At 38.5% G+C, this 21,050-nt stretch overlaps 1 protein-coding gene across 2 annotated transcripts in view; it reads left to right on the top strand.

The window, feature by feature from the left end:
• The window catches only part of LOC131258139 (protein ACTIVITY OF BC1 COMPLEX KINASE 7, chloroplastic), a 137,726-nt gene that overhangs the window by 80,161 nt on the left and 36,515 nt on the right, over positions 1–21,050 (top strand). For both annotated transcript variants that reach the window (XM_058259248.1, XM_058259249.1), the window contains 3 exons: positions 883–967; positions 1,693–1,754; positions 1,854–1,928. In XM_058259248.1, coding sequence (XP_058115231.1) covers positions 883–967; positions 1,693–1,754; positions 1,854–1,928 — 222 coding nt within the window. The remainder of the gene's footprint in view (positions 1–882; positions 968–1,692; positions 1,755–1,853; positions 1,929–21,050) is intronic.

The following is a 21,050-nucleotide window of genomic DNA, read 5'->3' as shown; positions in this document are numbered from 1 at the left end:
ACCTCTTGCCTTAGATCATCCAAGGAGGAGAAAAAGCAAATGGTGAAGAGTGAGTGAGATGTACTCACTTTTTTCCTCTTGTGTAGTGTCCCATTGATGAATGTTTTGGGTGGCTTGATGTCTCTCTCTCTCTCTCTCTCTCTCTCTCTCTCTCTCTCTCTCTCATTTGTTTCTTTTCTTTCCTTTTTTTTTTTCCCTCCTTTTTTCCAAGCTTGGGTGTGTGAAGGGCTAATAATGTGGGAGTGGGCCCATCTTTTATAGAGAGAGGCATGGGAGAGAGGGATGGGAGGTAAAGTGTGATGAGGTAAGAGAAAGGGAAGGGATGGAGAGAGCATGGGAGAGGGATGGGAGTGGGGAGTTGATAGCGTGGAAGAGGAGAGGGGGGCCGTGGTGGTAGGTAGGAGTGGTTGGGGATGTGAGACGCCTTGGCCTTGCTTGGTCAAGGTCAAGGTTAAGGGGTGAGGTGTAAAGGGAGGTGATGTGGAGGTATATGTGGCATGTGAGTCCCATGGTCAAAGTCAAGGGTCAATGATCAATGGTCAACAAAGGTATATGTAGGTTTAGAGTGTGAGTAGTGTTGTGTAATGTGTGTGTGTGTGTGTGTGTGTGTGTGTGTGTGTGTGTGTGTGTGGCACATTGGTGAGAGAAGGTGTGTGTGGGTGGACACATGTGGGCATGTGTGGGTGAATGCTCATTTGTGAAGTTGATTATGGAAATACTTTCAGGAGAAAATAAAAAAGAAGCAAAAATAAAATGAAGTTGAATATGTGAAATGGGAAAGCATGAGAGGAACTTGATCATTTTATTTTTGGTTCTTCTAAATGACCCTTATCATTGCACATGCATCGATGGTGTTATAAGCTTTTCACGCATTTTTTGCAGGATTTGTTTGCGATAGCAATTGATCAGCCATTCCGCTTTCCATCCACTTTTACCTTTGTCCTAAGGGCATTCTCAACACTTGAAGGTGTGCTTCCAAAAATCCTGCTCATGGATTTGACAACTATCTTGATGCTTTCCACTTGTACTATTGTCTTCAATTTCTGAGGTTCATAGCTATTATTCTACATATACTCGCTTGCAAGCCCTAGTTTGCTCCACTTCTATATTTCATGAAAGACTAAACTGAGCTGCCAAATAAGTTGCTATGACTGACAAAATTTTCACCTTAGCAAAGAAAAAAAGGAAAAAAAAAAAGAAAAAAAGAAAAAAAAAAAAGATATATCTTCGGCCATTTCTTTAAAAGATGAGGATGTTTGATTATTTACAAGATATCTGTGGAGATCTCCTTTCTGTCAGCATTTGTGAGATGTATTCTTGTCTTTTTTCTTCTTTTTTTTTGTGCATATTAACAATGTAAGTGGAATAATCTCTTTTATTGCCCTTTTTGGCTGCTAAAAGCAGTGCTCATTGCTGAGCCTCAGATAAGATTTACTTCAAGGAAAGTTGGAAGTGTTGGATATGCTAGTCACTCTCAAATGATGCCTCCACGGCTCTTGATATTTCATGCTTATGAAGTTGAAACTAATTCAAAATCTATAATTTCTTAGTTTTTTACATTGCAAAGATTTCAGGCTTAATAACTTGCTTTTTTATGTACCTTAATATATTTGAGTAAATCAGCATATGTAGTTGCATGGTCATGTCCTTCCTGATTTATCTCATTTTTCTGTCTATGATGGCTTATTGCAGGTATTGGGTATACGCTAGATCCAGACTTTTCCTTTGTGAAGATTGCTGCACCTTATGCACAGGTCTAAGTTGGTTGTTGTACCATAAGGTATCGATTTTCATTCGTGATTCTAGTAGCATGCCTCATGCTAATAATTGGTATATCATTCATCAAATTACAGGAATTATTAGACATAAGACAGAAGCAGCGCAGTGGAACACAACTCGTGGAAGATCTAAGAAAACAAGCTAATGATGTATTCCCTTTTACCTATCTTGTCCTTCCTTTTCTGTCAGATCCTGCTATTCACTGTTGAAGCAATAGACTTGCTCTACCATAAATATTGGTTTTGATTGTTTCGATCATTGGACTTGATTCCTGAGAGTAGAAGGATATTATTCTATTAATGATATATTTGAAAGCTATTATTTATAGGCTTTTTGTGATCTGTACTAATCTCTCAAATAATTCTTCAACTTGGTTCATACATCACTCTATCAACTCACGTTGGGAGGTATCACGTACTTTCTAAAAGTTCTCCTGTGATCTTCAACCTTTTTGGTCCATGATCTTAAGATTAAAGGACATCCCACCTTTGTTTTTAGAGAGAAATGGCAGATATTGGTGAATCCTATTGAACTTAGTTGACATATGCTGCATACACATGGTTTCCTACATGTTGTTGATATCACGGGGTGATTACAGTTCAATGAAATCCAAAACCCAGGATATGAGGGGGCAGCTGCTGTTTTATTTTCCCAATGATTAGCGTAATGTACTAATAAGAAAGAAGATATACCCACACCATTGTTAATGTATCCCCAATTGCCAGGTGCATCCTAAAAAATCTTCTCTGACAAAGTAGTTTTGACCTCATTTTGCTTCTATTTTATTCAGTTTGATTGATGCTGCAATAGCGTGGAAAGAATAAAAAATACAGTAGAATATCAGACAAGGGTAAAACAACTAGTATCGAAACCTGATATGATCATCTGTTGCAAAAAGAAAAAAACTCTGTATTCCTAGCTGTGGAACAAAATAATGACTGTTTAAGAAACACTGTAAGAGAGATGCAGTTGTCATCAGGATGGCCCTTACTGTTTTCACTTAATTTAGTAATGGCACTAGCCATTTAATATCATGCTAGTAGAGCGAGTAGCATTTCTTGTTTGGAGCTGAACATAACATGCAAGTCAAAACAAAATGCACATTACTATATAAAGTTTGTATCTTTTGTCATTTTTATATGCATTTTTTTTTGTCATGATTTTGTTTGTTTTCAAATTTCTACTTTACATGCAATTGATCCTCTATGCATTTTACCTCAGTGAAATGGAGTAGGCAATTTGATCATTATAAAATTTATATTCAAAAAGGTATATTCAAGGGATACTAACGAATCATTGTTTGTTGTTTATTTATTTATATGCTAGCACTTGATGCTTATGTTAATGCCTATTGGGGGCAACAGATCCTTATGATGAATCAGTAGAGAATGGTTTGATGATTATAATGTGAAGAAGAGAGGAGAAATTGAGAGAGAGGAGGAGGAGAGTTTGGGAAAGATGTTGTGTTAGGCTATCTTGCCCTAACACACAATATTTTATTATAATAGAGCATATAGTACACCGCAGGAGGAGGAAAGTGTGCAAATGCACTTACACCAAAAAGGGCCACTACATTGTACACTAGCATTATCTATACTCCCCCTCAAGTTGGAGCATAGATGTTGATCATGCCCAACTTGTCACGAACACGATGAAGAGCATTTCGACTCAAGGGCTTTGTAAAAACATCAGCAAGTTGATCCCCAGATCGAACAAAATGAGTGACGATTTCCTTAGAAGCTACTTTCTCCCGAATAAAGTGACAGTCGACCTCAATATGCTTAGTTTACTTGTGGAAAACCGGGTTACAAGCAATATGGATGGCCGCTTGGTTGTCACAATGAAGAGGAACAGGATCCGAATGAAGAAAGCCAAGTTTTTTAAGAAGGTTGCGAAGCCACACGAGCTCACACGTCGCATGAACTATATCACGATATTCTTCTTCAGTCGAGGACCGAGCAACAACTGGTTGCTTTTTGCTCTTCTATGTTATAAGATTGCTAACTAGGAAGGTACAGAAGCTGGATGTAGAGCAGCGATCACAAGTACTACTTGCACAATCAACATCTAAATAGCTAAAAAGATGAAGATGACCATGCAACTGAAAGCGGAGGCCAAGACCCGGGGCTGATTTCAGATACCGAAGTATGTGGTAGACAGCCGTGAGATGAGAAGTACGGGGAGCTTGCATGAATTGACTAACAACGCCCACCGCAAATGAGAGATCTGGGCAAGTAATAATCAGGTAAATAAGTCGGCCAACAAGTCTTTGATACATCCCGAGATCAGTAAAGAGAGCACCATCTGGTCGAAGCTTCTGCGAAGTATCCATGGGAGTGGTAGCAGGTTTGCACCCTAACATGCCGGTCTCCATGAGAAGATCGAGCACATATTTTCGTTGTGACAAGACCAATCTGGATGATGAGCAACCAACTTCAATTCCGAGGAAGTAGCGAAGAGGACCAAGGTCCTTGATCTCAAACTTAGTCTTCAAAAATTCTTTGACCTCCCTCATTCCAACCGAATCACTACCGGATAGAACAATATCATCCACATAGACAATGAGAACCATGATGCCCGTCGATCGACGACATATAAAGAGAGAATGATCGGCATGACTATGAACAAAGCCGAACTCCAGGAGAGCCTGACTGAATTTTTCGAATCATGCACGTGGGGATTGTTTGAGTCCATAAAGAGTCTTCTTCAACCGACATACAAGCACAGGGTTGTGAGAAGCAAGAAAGCCAGGAGGTTGATACATGTAAACTTCCTCTGCAAGGTTCCCATGGAGAAATGCATTCTTAACGTCAAGTTAAAACAAGGGCCATGATAAATTAACGGCCAAGGAGAACACAACGCGAATCAAATTAAGCTTAGCCACCGGAGAGAATGTCTCGAAGTAATCCACACCATGAGTCTATGTGTAACCCTTAACAACAAGATGGGCTTTATAACGATCAGTGGAGCCATCTGGAAGAAACTTGATCGTATAAACCCATCTACATCCAACAAGTTTATGCCCTAAAGGAAGTGGCAAAAGGTCCCAAGTATGATTCTTCTCAAGAGAAGACATTTCTTCTATTATCACCTTCGTCCAGTCAGGACTTTGAAGAGCATGTGAGAGAGACCGAGGAATAGTCTATGATGAAAGGGAAGCTGCAATCGACTGAAAAGATGGTGAAAGATGATCATATGAAACGAAATTACTAATGGGGTGTTGAGTACAAGATCGTGACCCTTTGCGTAGGGCAATGGGGAGATCTAAACTCGAGGTAGGAGAGTCACCTTAACCAACATCCAAAGTGAGCAGAAGAATGGATGACTGAGCGTGTGAAGATTTATCTCGACGATGATACACCCGCAGAGGCTTAGGCTCACCCAAATCACCAACAAGATGCTGAGCGGAGGGGAGAGGAGTTTCCCCATGATCACTAGTGGAAAGGGGATTACTAGTGGAAAGAGGAAGAGGATAAAGGTCATACTCCCCCTGACTTGCAAGAGGATCACAGAGAGGTCGGACTGAAGCTGAGAAAAAAGAAATATCCTCAAAGAATGTTATATCGGCAGAGACATATTTCTTGCGAGTCAATGGGTCAAAGCATTTATACCCTTTTTGACTCTAAGTAAACCCTAGAAAGACACATTTAATTGCCCTGGGGCTAAGTTTATCATTACTTCCATCCAAAATTTGAAGAAAGCATGTGCAACCAAAAACTTTAGGTTGTAAAGGAAATGGATTATCATGAGGATACAATATAGTAAATAAAGATTTGTAAAACAGGATACGTAAGGGTATACGATTAATAAGAAAAGTAGCAGTTAGAAAAGCATCGCCTCACAAATGTTTAGGTAGGTGCATACCAAGCAGAAGTGTGCGAGCAACTTCAAGAAGATGACGATTCTTTCATTCGGCAATTCCATTTTGTTGAGGTGTGCGAGCACACAACGTCCTAAACAAAATACCATGTTCGTATAAGAAGGACAGAAAGGCAGTAGACATGTATTCCCCCCATTATCAGAATGGTGGGTTTTGATGAAACATTGAAATTGAGTGCACACTTTATGATAAAACACTTTAAACGCATTAAACACTTCACTTTTAGATTTCAAAAGATAAATCCAAGTCATACGTGAATAATCATCAATAAATGTAACACTATCTAAATCCAAAAGTGGATGTAACTGGAGTTGGTCCTCAGACATCCAAGTGAACCAAAACAAAAGGTTGAGATTTCCTCTCAGAGGAGCTAGGAGGAAATGTAGCACGATGATGTTTAGACAATTCATAAACATCACAACATAACGGTTTAGTGACAGATAAGGAGGGAAACAAAATTCACAATCTAGCTATTGATGGGTGGCCTAATCGGCAGTGCCACCGAGTCATGGATTCTCGATCTAGAGAAAGAGTACTAGAAGCAGCAACAGGTGTATCATCGAGAAGATAAATGCCTTCTTGCTCATGCCCCCCACCAATCACTCTCTTCGTCTGTAGGTCCTGAAACAAACAATAAGAAGGGAAGAAGGTAATGGAACAATCTAATGATTTAGTAAGAGAGCTAACAGACAATAAGTTTAATGGAAAACAAGGCACATGTAAGACTAAGGGCAGAGACAGGGAAGAAGAAAGAGAGATGGAACCAATCCCAGAGATGAGAGTTTGGGTTTCATCTATGACTGTGACATACTGAGTATAGGGAGAAGGAGAATAAGAGGAAAAGAATTGAGACTTACCAGTCATATGGGAGGAAGCTTCAGAGTCTATGACCCAGGTGGTAGGAGAGGATGACGTAAGAAGAGTAGTACCTGACTGGCTGAAGCTGCATAAGATGGCTCAGGAATATCACGAATGTGAAGCCGCATAAGGGCATCGTATGCAGCCCGAGAAATGATAAGAGACTCCCTTGAAATAGACTGCTCAGCTGTCTGGGTGGAAGACTGTCTCAGGAGCAATTGTGGATGCAACAAAAGCAGTGACATACGTAGGACGACCATGTATTTGCCAACAATAATCAACAGTGTGATTAGTTCTACCGCAATGTGAACAAATGCGGAAACCATCACGTCCTCGTCCACGTCCACCATGACCACGAAGACTACGACTGCCACGACCGCGATCTCCCTCGCGGCCTCTACCACGACCACCAAAACCAAAAAAGCGCCTTGAACTCAAGGATGGTACCCGAAGGCCAAGAGAGGACTGATCATCAGGAAGATGTGCCAAAAGCTCTGGTGACACAAATGAATGAGAAGAAAGAGTAGAGACAGTAGTACGTTGACACATGGCATATACTGTCGTCAATGGAGGAAGAGGATCCTGCATAACAACCTGATCACGAACATGAAGATAATCAGAATTCAACCCAGCTAGGAACTGCGTGATACGAGTATCATCCCGTTGCTTATGAGCATGTTTATGATCCTCTTTACATTTGGAAGGAAGAGGCTGATACATATCCAAATCATCCTACATACCCCGAAGCATCGAATAGTAATCTTTTAATGATCTTGAGTTTTGCTGGATCTGACCAATTTCTTGAATTAGCTAGAATACACGTGAAAAATTCTGAGATTCCGAGAACATATCATGAAGCGTATCCCAAATGCCTTTAGCTGATGATAAAAACGTCACTGAGTGGCTAATCGAGGAATCCATACTATTCTACAACCATGCAATAACTTGATAATTCTTCTTTGTCCAAGACTTGTAGGTAACATCTGTAGAGCTTGGGGGATCATCCAAAATATACAACTTCTCACGGGCTCCTAAGAACACTTCTACAGATTGTAGCCATTGAAGATAGTTGTCACCATTCAACTTAGTGGAGGTAATCTGCAAGGGGTTGGATTCAAGAGACCCTATGCCAAGAGATGAGGGCCCTTCGTCAGCCATTGGAGAGTCCAAGAGAGATAAACCTATGCCGAGAGAGGCCCTATGCCAAGAAGAATTGATTCAAACAACTTTATCTCACTCAATCATTCAAGATAATAAGATATAAACCTCCAACAAATAGCAATCATCCAAAATAACATGAAACACAGTAAAAAAACGGCCCAACCGAGTGAAAAACGGCCCAGCCGCACGTCCATTTGAGGTTAAAACCCTCTTAAACATGGATCTTAGGTAAAAACTCCTCCATGGGTAGCTTGGGAGGGAGATTTCGGTCCATCTTGAACAAAGAAACCAAAGAAAAGCTTACCGATGTGAGGTAGATCGAAAAAAAACGGAAAAAGGGCCCGATTTTCAAATTTCTCTATTTCGCCCAAAATACCATGAAAGGTCCAAACAATTCTTAAAAAATCATTGACAAATCTTCTAAAATCAAGATCTATCAAACCCTTAAACTTTTAGCTCAAACGGAGTCCATTCATCCATCCAATGCTGACATCAGCCGTACGGCTGCTGACGTCAGCAAGGTGACGTGTTGCCTCTCAATTTGTTGGATGCGGAATGCCTAGATCTATGCTCTGATACCAAGTAGAGAATGGTTTGATGATTATAATATGAAGAAGAGAGGAGAAAATGAGAGAGGAGGAGGGAGGAGAGTTTGGGAAAGATGTTGTGTTAGGCTATCTTGCCCTAACACACAATATTTTATTATAATAGAGCATATAGTACACCGTAGGAGAAGAGGAAAGTGTGTAAATGCACTTACACCAGAAAGGGCCACTACACTCTACACTAGCATTCTCTATAGAGTCTGCCTAGGGTTATTGCATTTTTGTGGGAGACTTTTGTCTCATGGAGTCATAAAAGCAAGATTTAGTAGCATGCTCAATTGTAAAGGCTTGGTCGAATTTTTCAATGAAACTTCAGGGATTGTTGAAAAAGACATCAATACACACTTAGAAATCAAAACACTAGAAAAAAAAGTGCACATAATAGGGGTTTCCTTTGTACGGGGTCCTAATATATGTGCTTTCCAACTAAACTGATGCAAGTATATTCAAAGTCTATTCATATAATTTATAAGCGTAAGAAGACATGTATGGAAATACAAGCAATACATTCAAAAGAAAAAGAAGAATCACTAGATCAGGTTACATACATGTTTAATTTTGAGTTTGGATACAAAGATTGCAGTTGATTTGTGAGAAATTGAGAAATTTTGAATTTTCTCAATTTTCTGTAACTTGACCCATCTCTTCCAAATCTCGAAATCGAAATTCCAAATCCATGATTTTTCATGAAAAACATGGAGAATCATAGATTTGTAACCATTTGACACTGGTTTAACATGATTTACAATAAAAGCGTGGGTCGAAAATTGAAAATGTTCACTGGATCGATAATCATAGATTTGTGTGTTTTGTATCGCACAACTAGGATACAGGATATATCGTGGCATATACAAGATATATCGGTTGATATCGTCAATATTTAAAACATTGGGCTTAACTTATGAAAGTGAATTCGATTAGATCACCAAAATTCACATTGCATAAAGAGATCCTTTGTGATCTTCATTTCTCAAATAGAGAAACTACAAATTATTGGATTACAATGCGCCATTCATATGCCCAATACCATTTAACATGACCCAGCACATCAAAATTGATTAGTTTATCGTCTAGAAGAGGATATCTGCTAAAGAAATCAAGCCTTCATTTCTTGGCAGAAAATTGGTACATTATGAGGGATATTAGCAGTAACTGAAACCTGAAGAGAGAAGAGTATAGAGAGGACTCTATACTTCCATTGGGGAAAAAAAAAACTATAGGAAGCAGTGTATGATCAGGACCAAATGACCAAGGGCAACATCTATTAGTGTGAAGGTGTGGAGCTACTTTCTTTGTGTTTATGGCTAAACCTTAGTCACACAAAGCATGATTGGAAGTGGGAGCAGATTCAGGTGTTTGAGCTGGAAGAATATTAGCAAGTGTAAAACCCCAGGAAGCTGTAGTGTATACTCCCACTGGGAAAAAAAATCTATAGGAAGCAGTACATGATTAGGACCAAATGACCAAGGGCAACATCTATTAGTGTGAAGGTGTGGAGCTGCTTTCTTTGTGTTTATGGCTAAACCTTAGTCACACAAAGCATGATTGGAAGTGGGAGCAGATTTAGGTGCTTGAGCTAGAAGAATATTAGCAAGTGTAAAACCCCAAGAAGCTGGAGTGGGATGCAAGTTTGAAGTTTTGAGTTGAGATAGTAAGCTCTTTATGTAAAGCTGGAGTGTGTGCTGCTCATGTGATCAGCTTTAAGGTGCAACTCAGATAGCTTACTAATTAATAAGTTACTGATGGGGACATCGGAGGACTTACTCGATTGTACCAGAGACGGAAACGACTACCCACATTAGTGCAGCTTTCTTTGTGGATGGGAGACGAGTTCCAGATGGGGCCCACGGGGCCATTTTGAAGACCCCACATGCATTGGACATGCGTCAGGAAGACCCCACTTTAGGATGATGCATGTGGGCTGCTTAGGAGATCATTTTAGTCATAGTATTTCTATTTTGTGTTGATCTGACCATTTGATCCTGTCAATCAGTCCATCAGGCCACCAGATCTTTTAGATCCGGGGGCCCCTTGAACTCTGATCTTTCTTTCTTTATGTTTTTTGTTATTTTTAAGAGTTATTTGATGGTTGAGATTGATAATATATGTTTTAGTTTTTTAATTTTAGATGATGTGCCACTTCACTTAAGTGAGTGGCATAGTTGTAATTATGTTGAATTTTAATTCCGAATTTTTAATAATAAAAGCACATGGAGGGCGGAGTTCCAACCCCATTGGATTTTGTGATTTTTTTTATTTTTTTATTTTTTTTAAAGAGAAAAGCTCTTGCTTTCTTTTCCCATCTTCATGCGATTTGAAAATACTTCCATGCGATTTGGAAGGAAGATTGGTCCGAGGCTAATCTTCATCAACGGAGGTGCGATGTCTCCATCTATCCCCATACCATCTCCTCTTTTCTTCCCTATCCAGGTATTTTCTTCAGGTTCTTCATTCTCCCTATCACAGATCTTCGTCTTTTCCCAAACTCAACCTTCCCATCCTCATCCACAATCCAAACCCTAATCGGCCTAAACTCATCCTCCCACGCCATATTTGTGACCGTACGACCAAATGTATGAATCCCACCTGTCCCTTTTGGTTTCCCACCATCATTATATCAAAAACCCTTTCTTCCATCCCCGAAACCCTAACCCTAAACCTAAAATCCCTAACTTTCCTAGATTTTCCCCAATTTCTAAAAAAAAAAAAAAACATAATTCCAAAATTCTCAATTCCCATGAATCCTAATTCTTCAAATTTCAAAAATTTCCCTTTCTAACCCTAATAATAAAACCTACAAATCTATCCCTTGAGTGTGGAACGTGCCTATGATAAATTAGAAGTTTTGTCCTTCCATCGAGCTTAGTTTTAATTGATTTATATGATTTCTTAGCATGCGAGTATGTGATTTAGTTTAAATCATATTTTATTTCCTATTATTTACTCTTAATTACTGGGTGGATTAGCATTTTTTGTTAATTGAAGTACTTTATGACTCTTTCATAATCTCCAAGTTGCATGTTAACATTAAATCATGTGTCCTGCATCAAATTTGGTATCAAAGACCATAAGTTTAGCATAGCATCTAGGTTAGAGTCACATTTAGGGTTAGTAGAGTATGGATTGCATATAGGATCATATTGCTGAATTTTTGTTGGAGTACCTTATTGCTGAATTTTCAGTTCATGTCCCCACTTATACCATTGCTGAAATTTCAGCACAGTAATTTTAAGTTGTCATATTGCTGAATTTTTAGCTTGTAATTTTCGAATTACACCTATGCTGAATTTTCAGTTTGGCACCCTCGGATTACTATCCTGCTAAATTTTCAACATAAGATTTGAGGATAGCGACTTGCTGAATTTTTTTGGTTAGTGTGTCTACCGTGATCTCTAGGTTAGTACTATCATTGTCATTACATTGTCCTAGGACCTAGGGTTTCCTTTAGAGTGTCCTTGTGTGTGCCCACTAGTTTAGGACGTGGTTTTGGCCTACATCCCACTATGAATCTATAACAGATTGCCGAGGCCCTTAATGCTATCAACAATCGTCTAACGGCTATTGAAGTGCATGGTAAGACTATCGTGACTCAATTGTCCGTGACCAATGCGCGTATCAATCGGCTTGAAGCCTCCCTTAAGGCAAACGCCGACACTGGGGAAGGTGTCCAATCACAAGCTGAGGATCAAATTGAAGGAGTTGAGACTATGCCACTTACAATTATTAGTCACGCCTTAAGCCAAGGAATTGTAGAAAGTGATGATTGGCACTTGAATTCAAATTTCCATACTTATGCCAAGTGTTGTGGCAAAAATTGAAAGGTGATCATTGATAGTGGCGGTTGCATCAATGTGGTCTCTGCTAGCACTGTAGGCCATTTAGGAATGCTAGTCGTTCCTCACTCTCAGCCCTATCAAGTCTCATGGGTTGATGCATCTTCGATTCTGATTTCTCAGCGTTGTTCCATTCCCATCTAGTTTGGTTCCTATATGGACACGTTGTGGTGTGATGTTTTGCCTATGGACATAAGCCACATCATTTTGGGCAAGCCTTGGTTGTATGACAGCGACGCAACACTGTTCGGTTGCTCGAATACGTGTTCGTTTCTATATGGAGGCAAAAGGATTGTCTTGAAGCCTTTCTTGCTCAAAAGTACCTCGGAAAAGGAGGACGTCAAGAAATGTGGTCCTGATGGTGTGACAAAACTCCAACTTGAGTCTCTTCTTATAGTTAATGCCAAAGAGTCTAAAAGAGAGACAAACTGCTTTGACGTTGTATGCCCACGTGGCAAGTGAGGTCACACCTAAGGTTATTATGGAGATGCCACCTAAGGTTACACCTAAGGGTAGTGTAGAGTTATCATCTGAGGTGAGTCCGGTATTGGAGTCCAGTGTTGTTATTCTAGAGGGCATACCAGATGAGCTTACACCTGTGCAGGACATTCACGCATTGACTCTAGCAAACCTTCATTACGATCAGATGAGTGCTGGGGAGGAAGTGGATTTAGAAAGACAAGTAGATGAGCCTAGGACTCTTATAGATTGCATACCCATGTATGTGTTTCGTAGGCCTTCAGAGTCTGCACCTGTATCTACACAACATATGCATGACTTGTATGTTGAGATTAGAAAAAGAATCAATACAAGTAATGAAACATACAAAATGATTGCCAACTCACACCATAGGTTATAAAGAGTTTGTTATGGGTGATGAAGTCATGATTAAAATATGTCCACAAGGGTTTCCACAGAGAACCATAAAAAAATTACAAGCGCGTAACACCGGACCATATAAAATCTTGAAAAGATTGGGTTTGAATGCTACTTGATAGATCTTCCACCTAACATGGGTATCAGTTCCACATTTAATGTGGAAGATCTTGTACCGTTTCATGGACATTCCCCTAACCCTCACTTGAACTTTGATGATAATGCCCCTGACCTGTCCCAAAACCCATGGCCATTACTTGACCCCTCTTCTCAGCCTTTACCATCCGTACCATCCATACGTATGAGAAGAGAGGAGATGGAAGATATCTTAGATGAAGAGGCGGTTTGCACATAACATGGTAGTTACCAAGAGTACCTTGTTAAGTGGAAGGGTAGACCAAAATCAGACAATACGTTGATCACATAAGCAAAGCTTCAGCGACGAGACCCGGATCTTCTTGAGCATCACTGCAACTTTATTTCGCCAGAGGCGAAATCTCCTCAGCCGAGGGGAATTGATGGGGACATCGGAGGACCTACTCGGATGTACCAAAGATGGAAATGACTACCCACATCAACACAGCTTTCTTTGTGGATGGGAGATGAGTTCCAGATGGGGCTTACCGGGCCATTTTGAAGACCTCACATGCATTGGATGTGCACCAGGAAGACCCTACTTTGGGGTGACGCATGTAGGCTGCTTAGGAGATCATTTTAGTCATAGGATTTCTATTTCGTGTCGATTTGACCGTTGGATCTTGTCAATTAGTCCATTGGGCCACCAAATCTTTTAAATCCGGGCCCCTTGGACTCTGTTCTTACTTTCTTTATGTTTTTTATTATTTTTAAGAGTTATTTGATGGTTGAGATTGATAATATATGTTTTAGTTTTCTTATTTTGGATGATGGGCCACTTCACTTAAGTGAGTGACATAGTTGTAATTATGTTGAATTTTTCATAATAAAAGCACATGGGGGGGGGGGGGCGAAGTTTCAACCCCATTGGATTTTGTGATTAAAAAAAAAAAAGAAAAAAAAAAAAGAAGAAGAGAAAAGCTATTGCTTTCTTTTCCCATCTTCATGCGATTTGAAGATACTTCCATACAATTTGGAAGGAAGATTGATGCGAGGCTAATCTTCATCAACGGAGGTGTGAGGTCTCCATCTAGCTCCACGCCTTCTTTTTTCTTTCCCATCTAGGTATTTTCTTCAGGTTCTTCATTCTCCCCATCACAGATCTTCCTATTCTCCCAAACCCAACCTTCCCATACCCATCAACAATCCAAACCCTAACCAGCCTAAACTCATCCTCCCACGCCATATGTGTGACTGTACGGCCACACATGTGAATCCCACCTGCCCCTTTTGGTTTCCTACCATCATTTTATCAAAACCCCTTTCTTCCATCCCCGAAACCCTAACCTTAAACCTAAAATTCCTAACTTTTCTAGATTTTCTCCAATTTCTTTAAAAAACCATAATTCCAAAATTCTAAAGTCCCATGAATCTTAATTCTTTAAATTTCAAAATTTCCCCTTCCTAACCCTAATCATAAAACCTAAAAATCTTTCCCTTTAGTGTGGAACGTGCCTATGCTAAATTGGAAGTTCTATCCTTCCATCGAGCCTAGTTTTAATTGATTTATGTGACTTCTTAGCATGCGGGCATGTGATTTAGGTTAAATAAGATTTTATTTCCCATTATTTACTCTTAATTACTTAGTGGATTAATATCTTTTGTTAATTGAAGTACTTTTTGGACTGTTTCATAATTTTCACATTGCATGTTAGCATTAAATCAGGTGTCCTACATCAGTTACGAAATATAAATTCTGATACATGTGGAACTTGTTATTAATTTAATTAGGACATTAGCTTCTGCCAGATAATTTCATTTAAATTTTGTTGTACTGATTTTGAAGAACATCCAAATAGGCCCTTGTTTGACTGCAAACAACACGGATTGAATAAGTCATCAATTATCCCATTTATAGCAGGTGCTTATTTTAATCTTTAGTATTGTTATCAAATATTTACAGCCCACTTGGATTGGTGAATTGAGGGGCTGTACAGTAGTACAACCCACCTAGTCTTGGTTTTGGGTCCTATTTCCTTAGATTTACCTAATTAGATTTTCTTGGGACTGGAAGGTCATATTGTTAATATTGTTAGGGGTACTACGGACATTTTGACTTTTTTATGATATGAGAGAGAGAGAGAGAGAGAGAGAGAGAGAGAGAGAGGACTCTGTTCTACCCTTCTCATTCTCTTTTCTCCAGCTCTCTTCTTCCTTTTCTCATATATTCTCTTCTATTTTGATCTACATGGTACAAGAGCGTATTTGATTCCAATCTACTCCATCTTCCTCTCTGCTATCTCACATACTCCTGTTTCTTTTCTTCTTTGCTTATTGTCTCTCTTGTGCTGAGATTTTTTAAGAAACCTAGGGTTTATATATATATATATATATATATATATATTGTGTATTGGGCTTGTGCAATAGTCTGTGTATGAGAGGCTGAATGTTGTGTTCATGATCAACACCTCTCATGTATGGTTGGACAGTTGTATGTGTGGGCCGATTACTCTCATCAAGCGTAGTGTGCACATCGTGGAGCATCCTCCTACCATGAATTCAGCTTGCATTCGTGGAAGTATTGTGGTGTTGATCTTAATCTATTGTTCTCATGGAGATGAAGCATGATCAAAAGTCTGGATTCATTTATGCATCTACTTTTCTGAGGTCCAAATAAGCTCTAAATCTCTTAATTGCTTTGTGATCTTCTATCCTTCACACTATGTTTTCCGGGATCTAAAGACGAAGAAGAAGATTAGTGGAGGACATGAACGTGATGGGTTGTAGTCAGTGTTTGAAATATCAGTATTGCGTTACATATCACGTTCTTGGGATACGGATACACATCGGTTATCGCGTGAGATATATCGATTGTATTGTGTAATGTATTGTTGTTGTTGGAAACATGGGGTAACATTGGGAAATTGGTCGAATTTTTCAATGAAACTTCGGTGATTATTAAAAACAACATCAATACATATTTATAAATCAAATCATTACAAAGAACAAGTACACATAATAGGTTTTCTTTATATTGGGGTCCTAATCTATGCGTTGTCTAACTAAATTAATGCAAGTATATTCAATGTTTATTCATATAATTTATAAATGCAAGAAGACGTGTCAAAACACAAGCAATACATTCAAAAGCAAAAGAATAATCACTAGATTAGGTTACATACATGTTTGACTTGATGTTTGGACACAAAGATTGAAACAATTTGCAAGAAATTGGAAATTTTTGATTTTTTTCAATTTTTCGCAACTCGGCCCATCTCCTCCAAATCTTAAAATTGAATCTCCCAATCCATGATTTGTAACAATTTGACACCAATTTAACATGATTGACAGAAAATAAAAGGATTGAAATTTGAAAATGCTCACCAGATCGAACATGTGGGATATATCGCACTACTTGTGCGTTTGGTATCGCACTAGTGGGATACAAGTTATATCGTTGGATATATCGGCTGATATCGTCGATATTTAAAACACTGGCTGTAGTATCTTGATCTTGAAATAGTTGGTGTGGTAGTATAGAAGAACATCTCTCTTTACCAATGGCACTGCCATCGCGATCATCTATTCCTGAAGACTCCCAAAAGCATTATCCCTTCTTTGTTGTCGGTCTCAATTTTAGAGTGAAGTATGTGAGTTAAGCAAACATCATCAAGTTACTTTTCCACCATGTGTGGAAAAGCGTAGTTTAGTTTCTTTTACTTTGGTCCATTCAGATGTCTGGGGACTGGTGAGAGTCTTCGGCAGAGCAGGTATAAGTATTTTGTTACACTTGTTGATGATTTTTAAGAATGACCTGACTTTATTTAGAGAAAAAACATTTGAATTGTTCTATATTTTTAAGATCTTTTATATGGAAGTACAAATTCAATTTAATTCCAAAGTTTTTGTGTTTTGTTTAGATAATGCTAAGGAGTATACATTCAAGTCTTTTAGCTTGTATTTTTCGGAGAATGGTATCTTGCATCAAACATCGCGTGCACACATTCCACAAGAAATTTGTGTTGTATAATGGAAAAATCGTCCCTTGAAGTGACATGTGCTTTATTGTTTCATATGAATGTTCCCAAAAGTTGGGAGTGATGCAGTCCTAACAACATGCTTTCTAATAAATAGAATGCCCACATTAGTTTTAGTGGGGTCAATTGCCTCATGTAATTTAATTTCCGGCCTCCTAAAGTTTTTGGGTGTGCATGTTTTGTTCATCAGATGCAGTTGAGCCATGATAAGTTAGATCCTTATGTGTGTGGATGTTATTATTTTTTAGTCCACTCCATTCTTCTCAAAAGACTGTAAATCTCTCGACTTGGAATCTTCTTCGTTAATGCCTATGCCTGTTCCTGTTCCAATGACACTATCTAATCGCCTCCTTCCACTGGTTTGTCCATTCTTATTGTGCCTCCACTTAAAGTCTACTCACGATGAAAATGGGAAGATAGTACGACCAATAGTGATTTGTCATCCACCATATCTTCTTCCGAGCTTACTGATCCAGTGCCTCTTCCTATATCTCTATATTAATTCAATGTTCTTATTGCTTCAAAAAAATGTAAGCGTGCACGTACTGTTCACCTCATATCTAAATATGTTTCTTTTTAGTGCTCATCTTCCACTGTCCATAGATTTGCCTTATCTTTGTATTCTCATTATGTTCCTACATCATACTAGGAAGACTTACTACATAAGGGGTGGAAGCAGGTGACGGAAGACGAATTGGCTTCACTTTATTGGAATAACACTTGAGAGCTTACTAATTTCCTTGTTGTTAAGCATATTGTTGGTTGTTGGTGGGTGTATACCATTAAATTTCAGCATAATGGTATAATTGAACGATTGAAGGGTTGCTTGGTCGCTAAGGGATACACTTAAACCTTTGGCATTGATTATACCGAAGCTTTCTTTCCAATTTACAAATTGACCATTCGTTTTATTCTCTCAGTTGATGTCAATCATGGATGACCCCTCTTTTAGCTTTTTTTTAAAAATGCCTTTCTTCATAGTGATCTCACAAAGGTTTATATAGAGCCACCACCTGGGTTTGTTGCTCAATGGGAGTGACATAAGGTGTACAAATTGAGAAAGGCAATTTATGGGTTGAGGCAGTTACCACGTGAATGGTTTGATCAATTTAGTAAAGTTGTATTGAATTGTGGTTTTGTTCCAAATCATGTTGATCACTCTATCTTCGTATGAATAGGCACCTTCGGTCTGATTGTATTAGTTGTACACATTGATGATATTGTCGTTACAAAGAGTGACAGTAGGAGGATTGGGGAATTTAAGTAATATCTTAAACGTTACTTTCTAATGAAATATTTGGGTCACCTTCGATACTTTCTAGATACAAAACTTGTCAGATCAAAGGAAGGAATTAATCTGTCTTAATGGAAATATTTTTTGGATATACTTACAGAAACATAGCTTCTTATTAAGCTAGTAGATACAGTGATAGATCCAAATCATAAACTAGTTGGTGATCAAGGAGATGTGATTGAAGACCTAAGAAGGTATAGAAGATTGGTTGCAAAGCTTAACTAGTTAACTATCACCAGGCTAAACATATCATATGATGTGAGTATAGTAAGCCAGTTTATGAGTTCCCTAAGGGTGCCTCATGTAGATGCAATTGTGTGAATTTTGCGGTATCTTGAAGGTGCACTAGGCCAATGAATTTTATGTAGAAGAAATAGTCATCCTGAACTCATAGGTATTTTGATATAAATTGGGCAGAGTCTCTAATTGGTAGGTGATCTACTACCGAGTACCGCACATTTGTGGGAGGAAATTTGGTCATGTGGAAGAGTAAAAAACGAAGTGTTGTAGCCCAATTAAGCGTTGAAGCATAAGATAGCCAGTGGCTGATACTATTTATGAGTTCGTGTGGATTAAGAAATTATTATAGGAAATGTGTTTTACAGTGAAGCTACTAATGAATTTATTTTGTGATAATCAAACGGCCTCTTATATTGCAAACAATCTAATCTATCATGAGAGAACCAAGCATATTGAAATTGACTATCACTTTATATGTGAGGTATGTTTGGTCTCAAGATCAACTTGTTAATGCGTTCACCAAGGCTATTAATCACACTTAGTCTACATGTATATATTCCAAGCTTGGTATTGACATCTATTACAACTTGAAGGGGATTGACGGAAACGGATGTGGGTCATACCACCATATGGCCCACTTGGATTGGTGAATTGAGGGGTCGCACAATTGTACAACCGACCTAATCTTAGTTTTGAGTCCTATTCCTTTTTATTTTACTAATTGGATTGTCTTGACGCTGGAAAGTCATATTGTTAATGTTGGTAGGCGTAATTTTGGACATTTTTGCTTTTTATGACTTAAAATATGACCCGGGGGGCGGGGCGGGCCGCACCTTATTCAACTCTTCTCACTCTCTTTTCTCTAACTCTCTTCTTCCTCTTTTCCTTCTTTTCTCTTCTATTCTATTTTATATTGATCTACAAATATCATTAAAAGTAAGGGTGAATTCATTAGTCACCTAAAAATTAGATAATCTAATTGTACTTATTGTAATTTTGTATAGAGATCATACTTCTTTTTAGTAAGGATTAAAAACAATCTTGATAACCGACATTCATGATGTCTAACACATAATTATGATTGTAGAACTATGTAAAAGTGAAAAGAAATAGAAAGGAGAAAAAATGATGGTGAAAGAGAATGGAGCGAGAATGAATTAGTGCTACATGCCCCCTACTCTCTCTCTCTCTCTCTCTCTCTCTCTCTCATATTAAGTAAAAAAATTAGAAAACTACCCCTTACAATATGACATTTTAATATTAAATGTATCCAATTGACAAAATAAAGAGAAATAGGGACTAAGTACATGACTAGGTGGGTCGTACCTCTGTATGACCCCTTATTGCATTCATCCAAGTCTGCCTTAGAGTTGAACGCACCACGTCCGTAGTCATTAACACTCCTCCTCAAGTTGGAGCATAGATGTCATTGATGCCTATCTTGGAAAGTGCAAATTGACTACAATCAAGAGCTTTGGTGAGCACATCGGCAAGTTGATCTAAGACCAAACATATGGTGTAGAAATTTCACCACTAAAAACCTTCTCACGTATGAAATGACAATCGACTTCAATATGCTTGGTTATCTCATAATAAACTAAATTGTTTGGAATATGGGAGGTTGCTTGATTATCGCAAAATAACCACATTGGTAGGCTCACTGCGAAACCCATTTCTTGCCACAATTTCTTGATCCAAACTGACAAGTTTTATTTGCTATCGCACTATATTATGCTTTAGTGCTTGATCTGCTACAATACTCTACTTTTTACTCTTCCACATGACTAAATTTCTTCCCACAAATGTGCAATACCCAGTAGTAGACCACATATCAGTTGGGGAGCTTGCCTAATTTGCATCAGAATAGCTTGTAAATTGAAGATGATTATTCTTTTTATATAAAATTCTTTGGCTCAATGCTCTTGTAGGATATCACAGAATCCAAACAACCGTATTCATGTGAGGCCCTCTAGGACTCATAAACTAACTTACCACACACAACATTTGATATATCTGACAAAATGATTATTTGGTAGAGAAGTTTTTTATTAATCTTTTATACCTTTTGGGTCTTCAACCACATCTCCTTGATCGCTAACTAGTTTATGATTTGGATTCGTTGGTGTATCAATTGGCTTAGTACCAAGTAGGCGTGTTTTTGTGAGCAGATCTAAAATATATTTCCTTTGATTTGGCAACTTCTAACTCAAGGAAATATCCAAGATGACCCTAATCTTTCGTTAGGAAATAATGTTGAGGATATTTCTTAAGATCTTCAATTCCATTATCACTCTCTGTAATCACAATGCCATCCACGTATACAACTAATACAATTAGACCCAAGACACCACTTCATATGAAGACAAAATTATCAGTATGACTTCTAACAAAACCATAGGCCAATACAACCTT

This window comes from Magnolia sinica, chromosome 10, assembly GCF_029962835.1.
Source record: "Magnolia sinica isolate HGM2019 chromosome 10, MsV1, whole genome shotgun sequence".
In the NCBI taxonomy this organism is placed as follows: domain Eukaryota; kingdom Viridiplantae; phylum Streptophyta; class Magnoliopsida; order Magnoliales; family Magnoliaceae; genus Magnolia; species Magnolia sinica.
The sequence above is the reverse complement of the archived record's forward strand: the minus strand, read 5'-3'. Positions and strand labels throughout refer to the sequence as shown.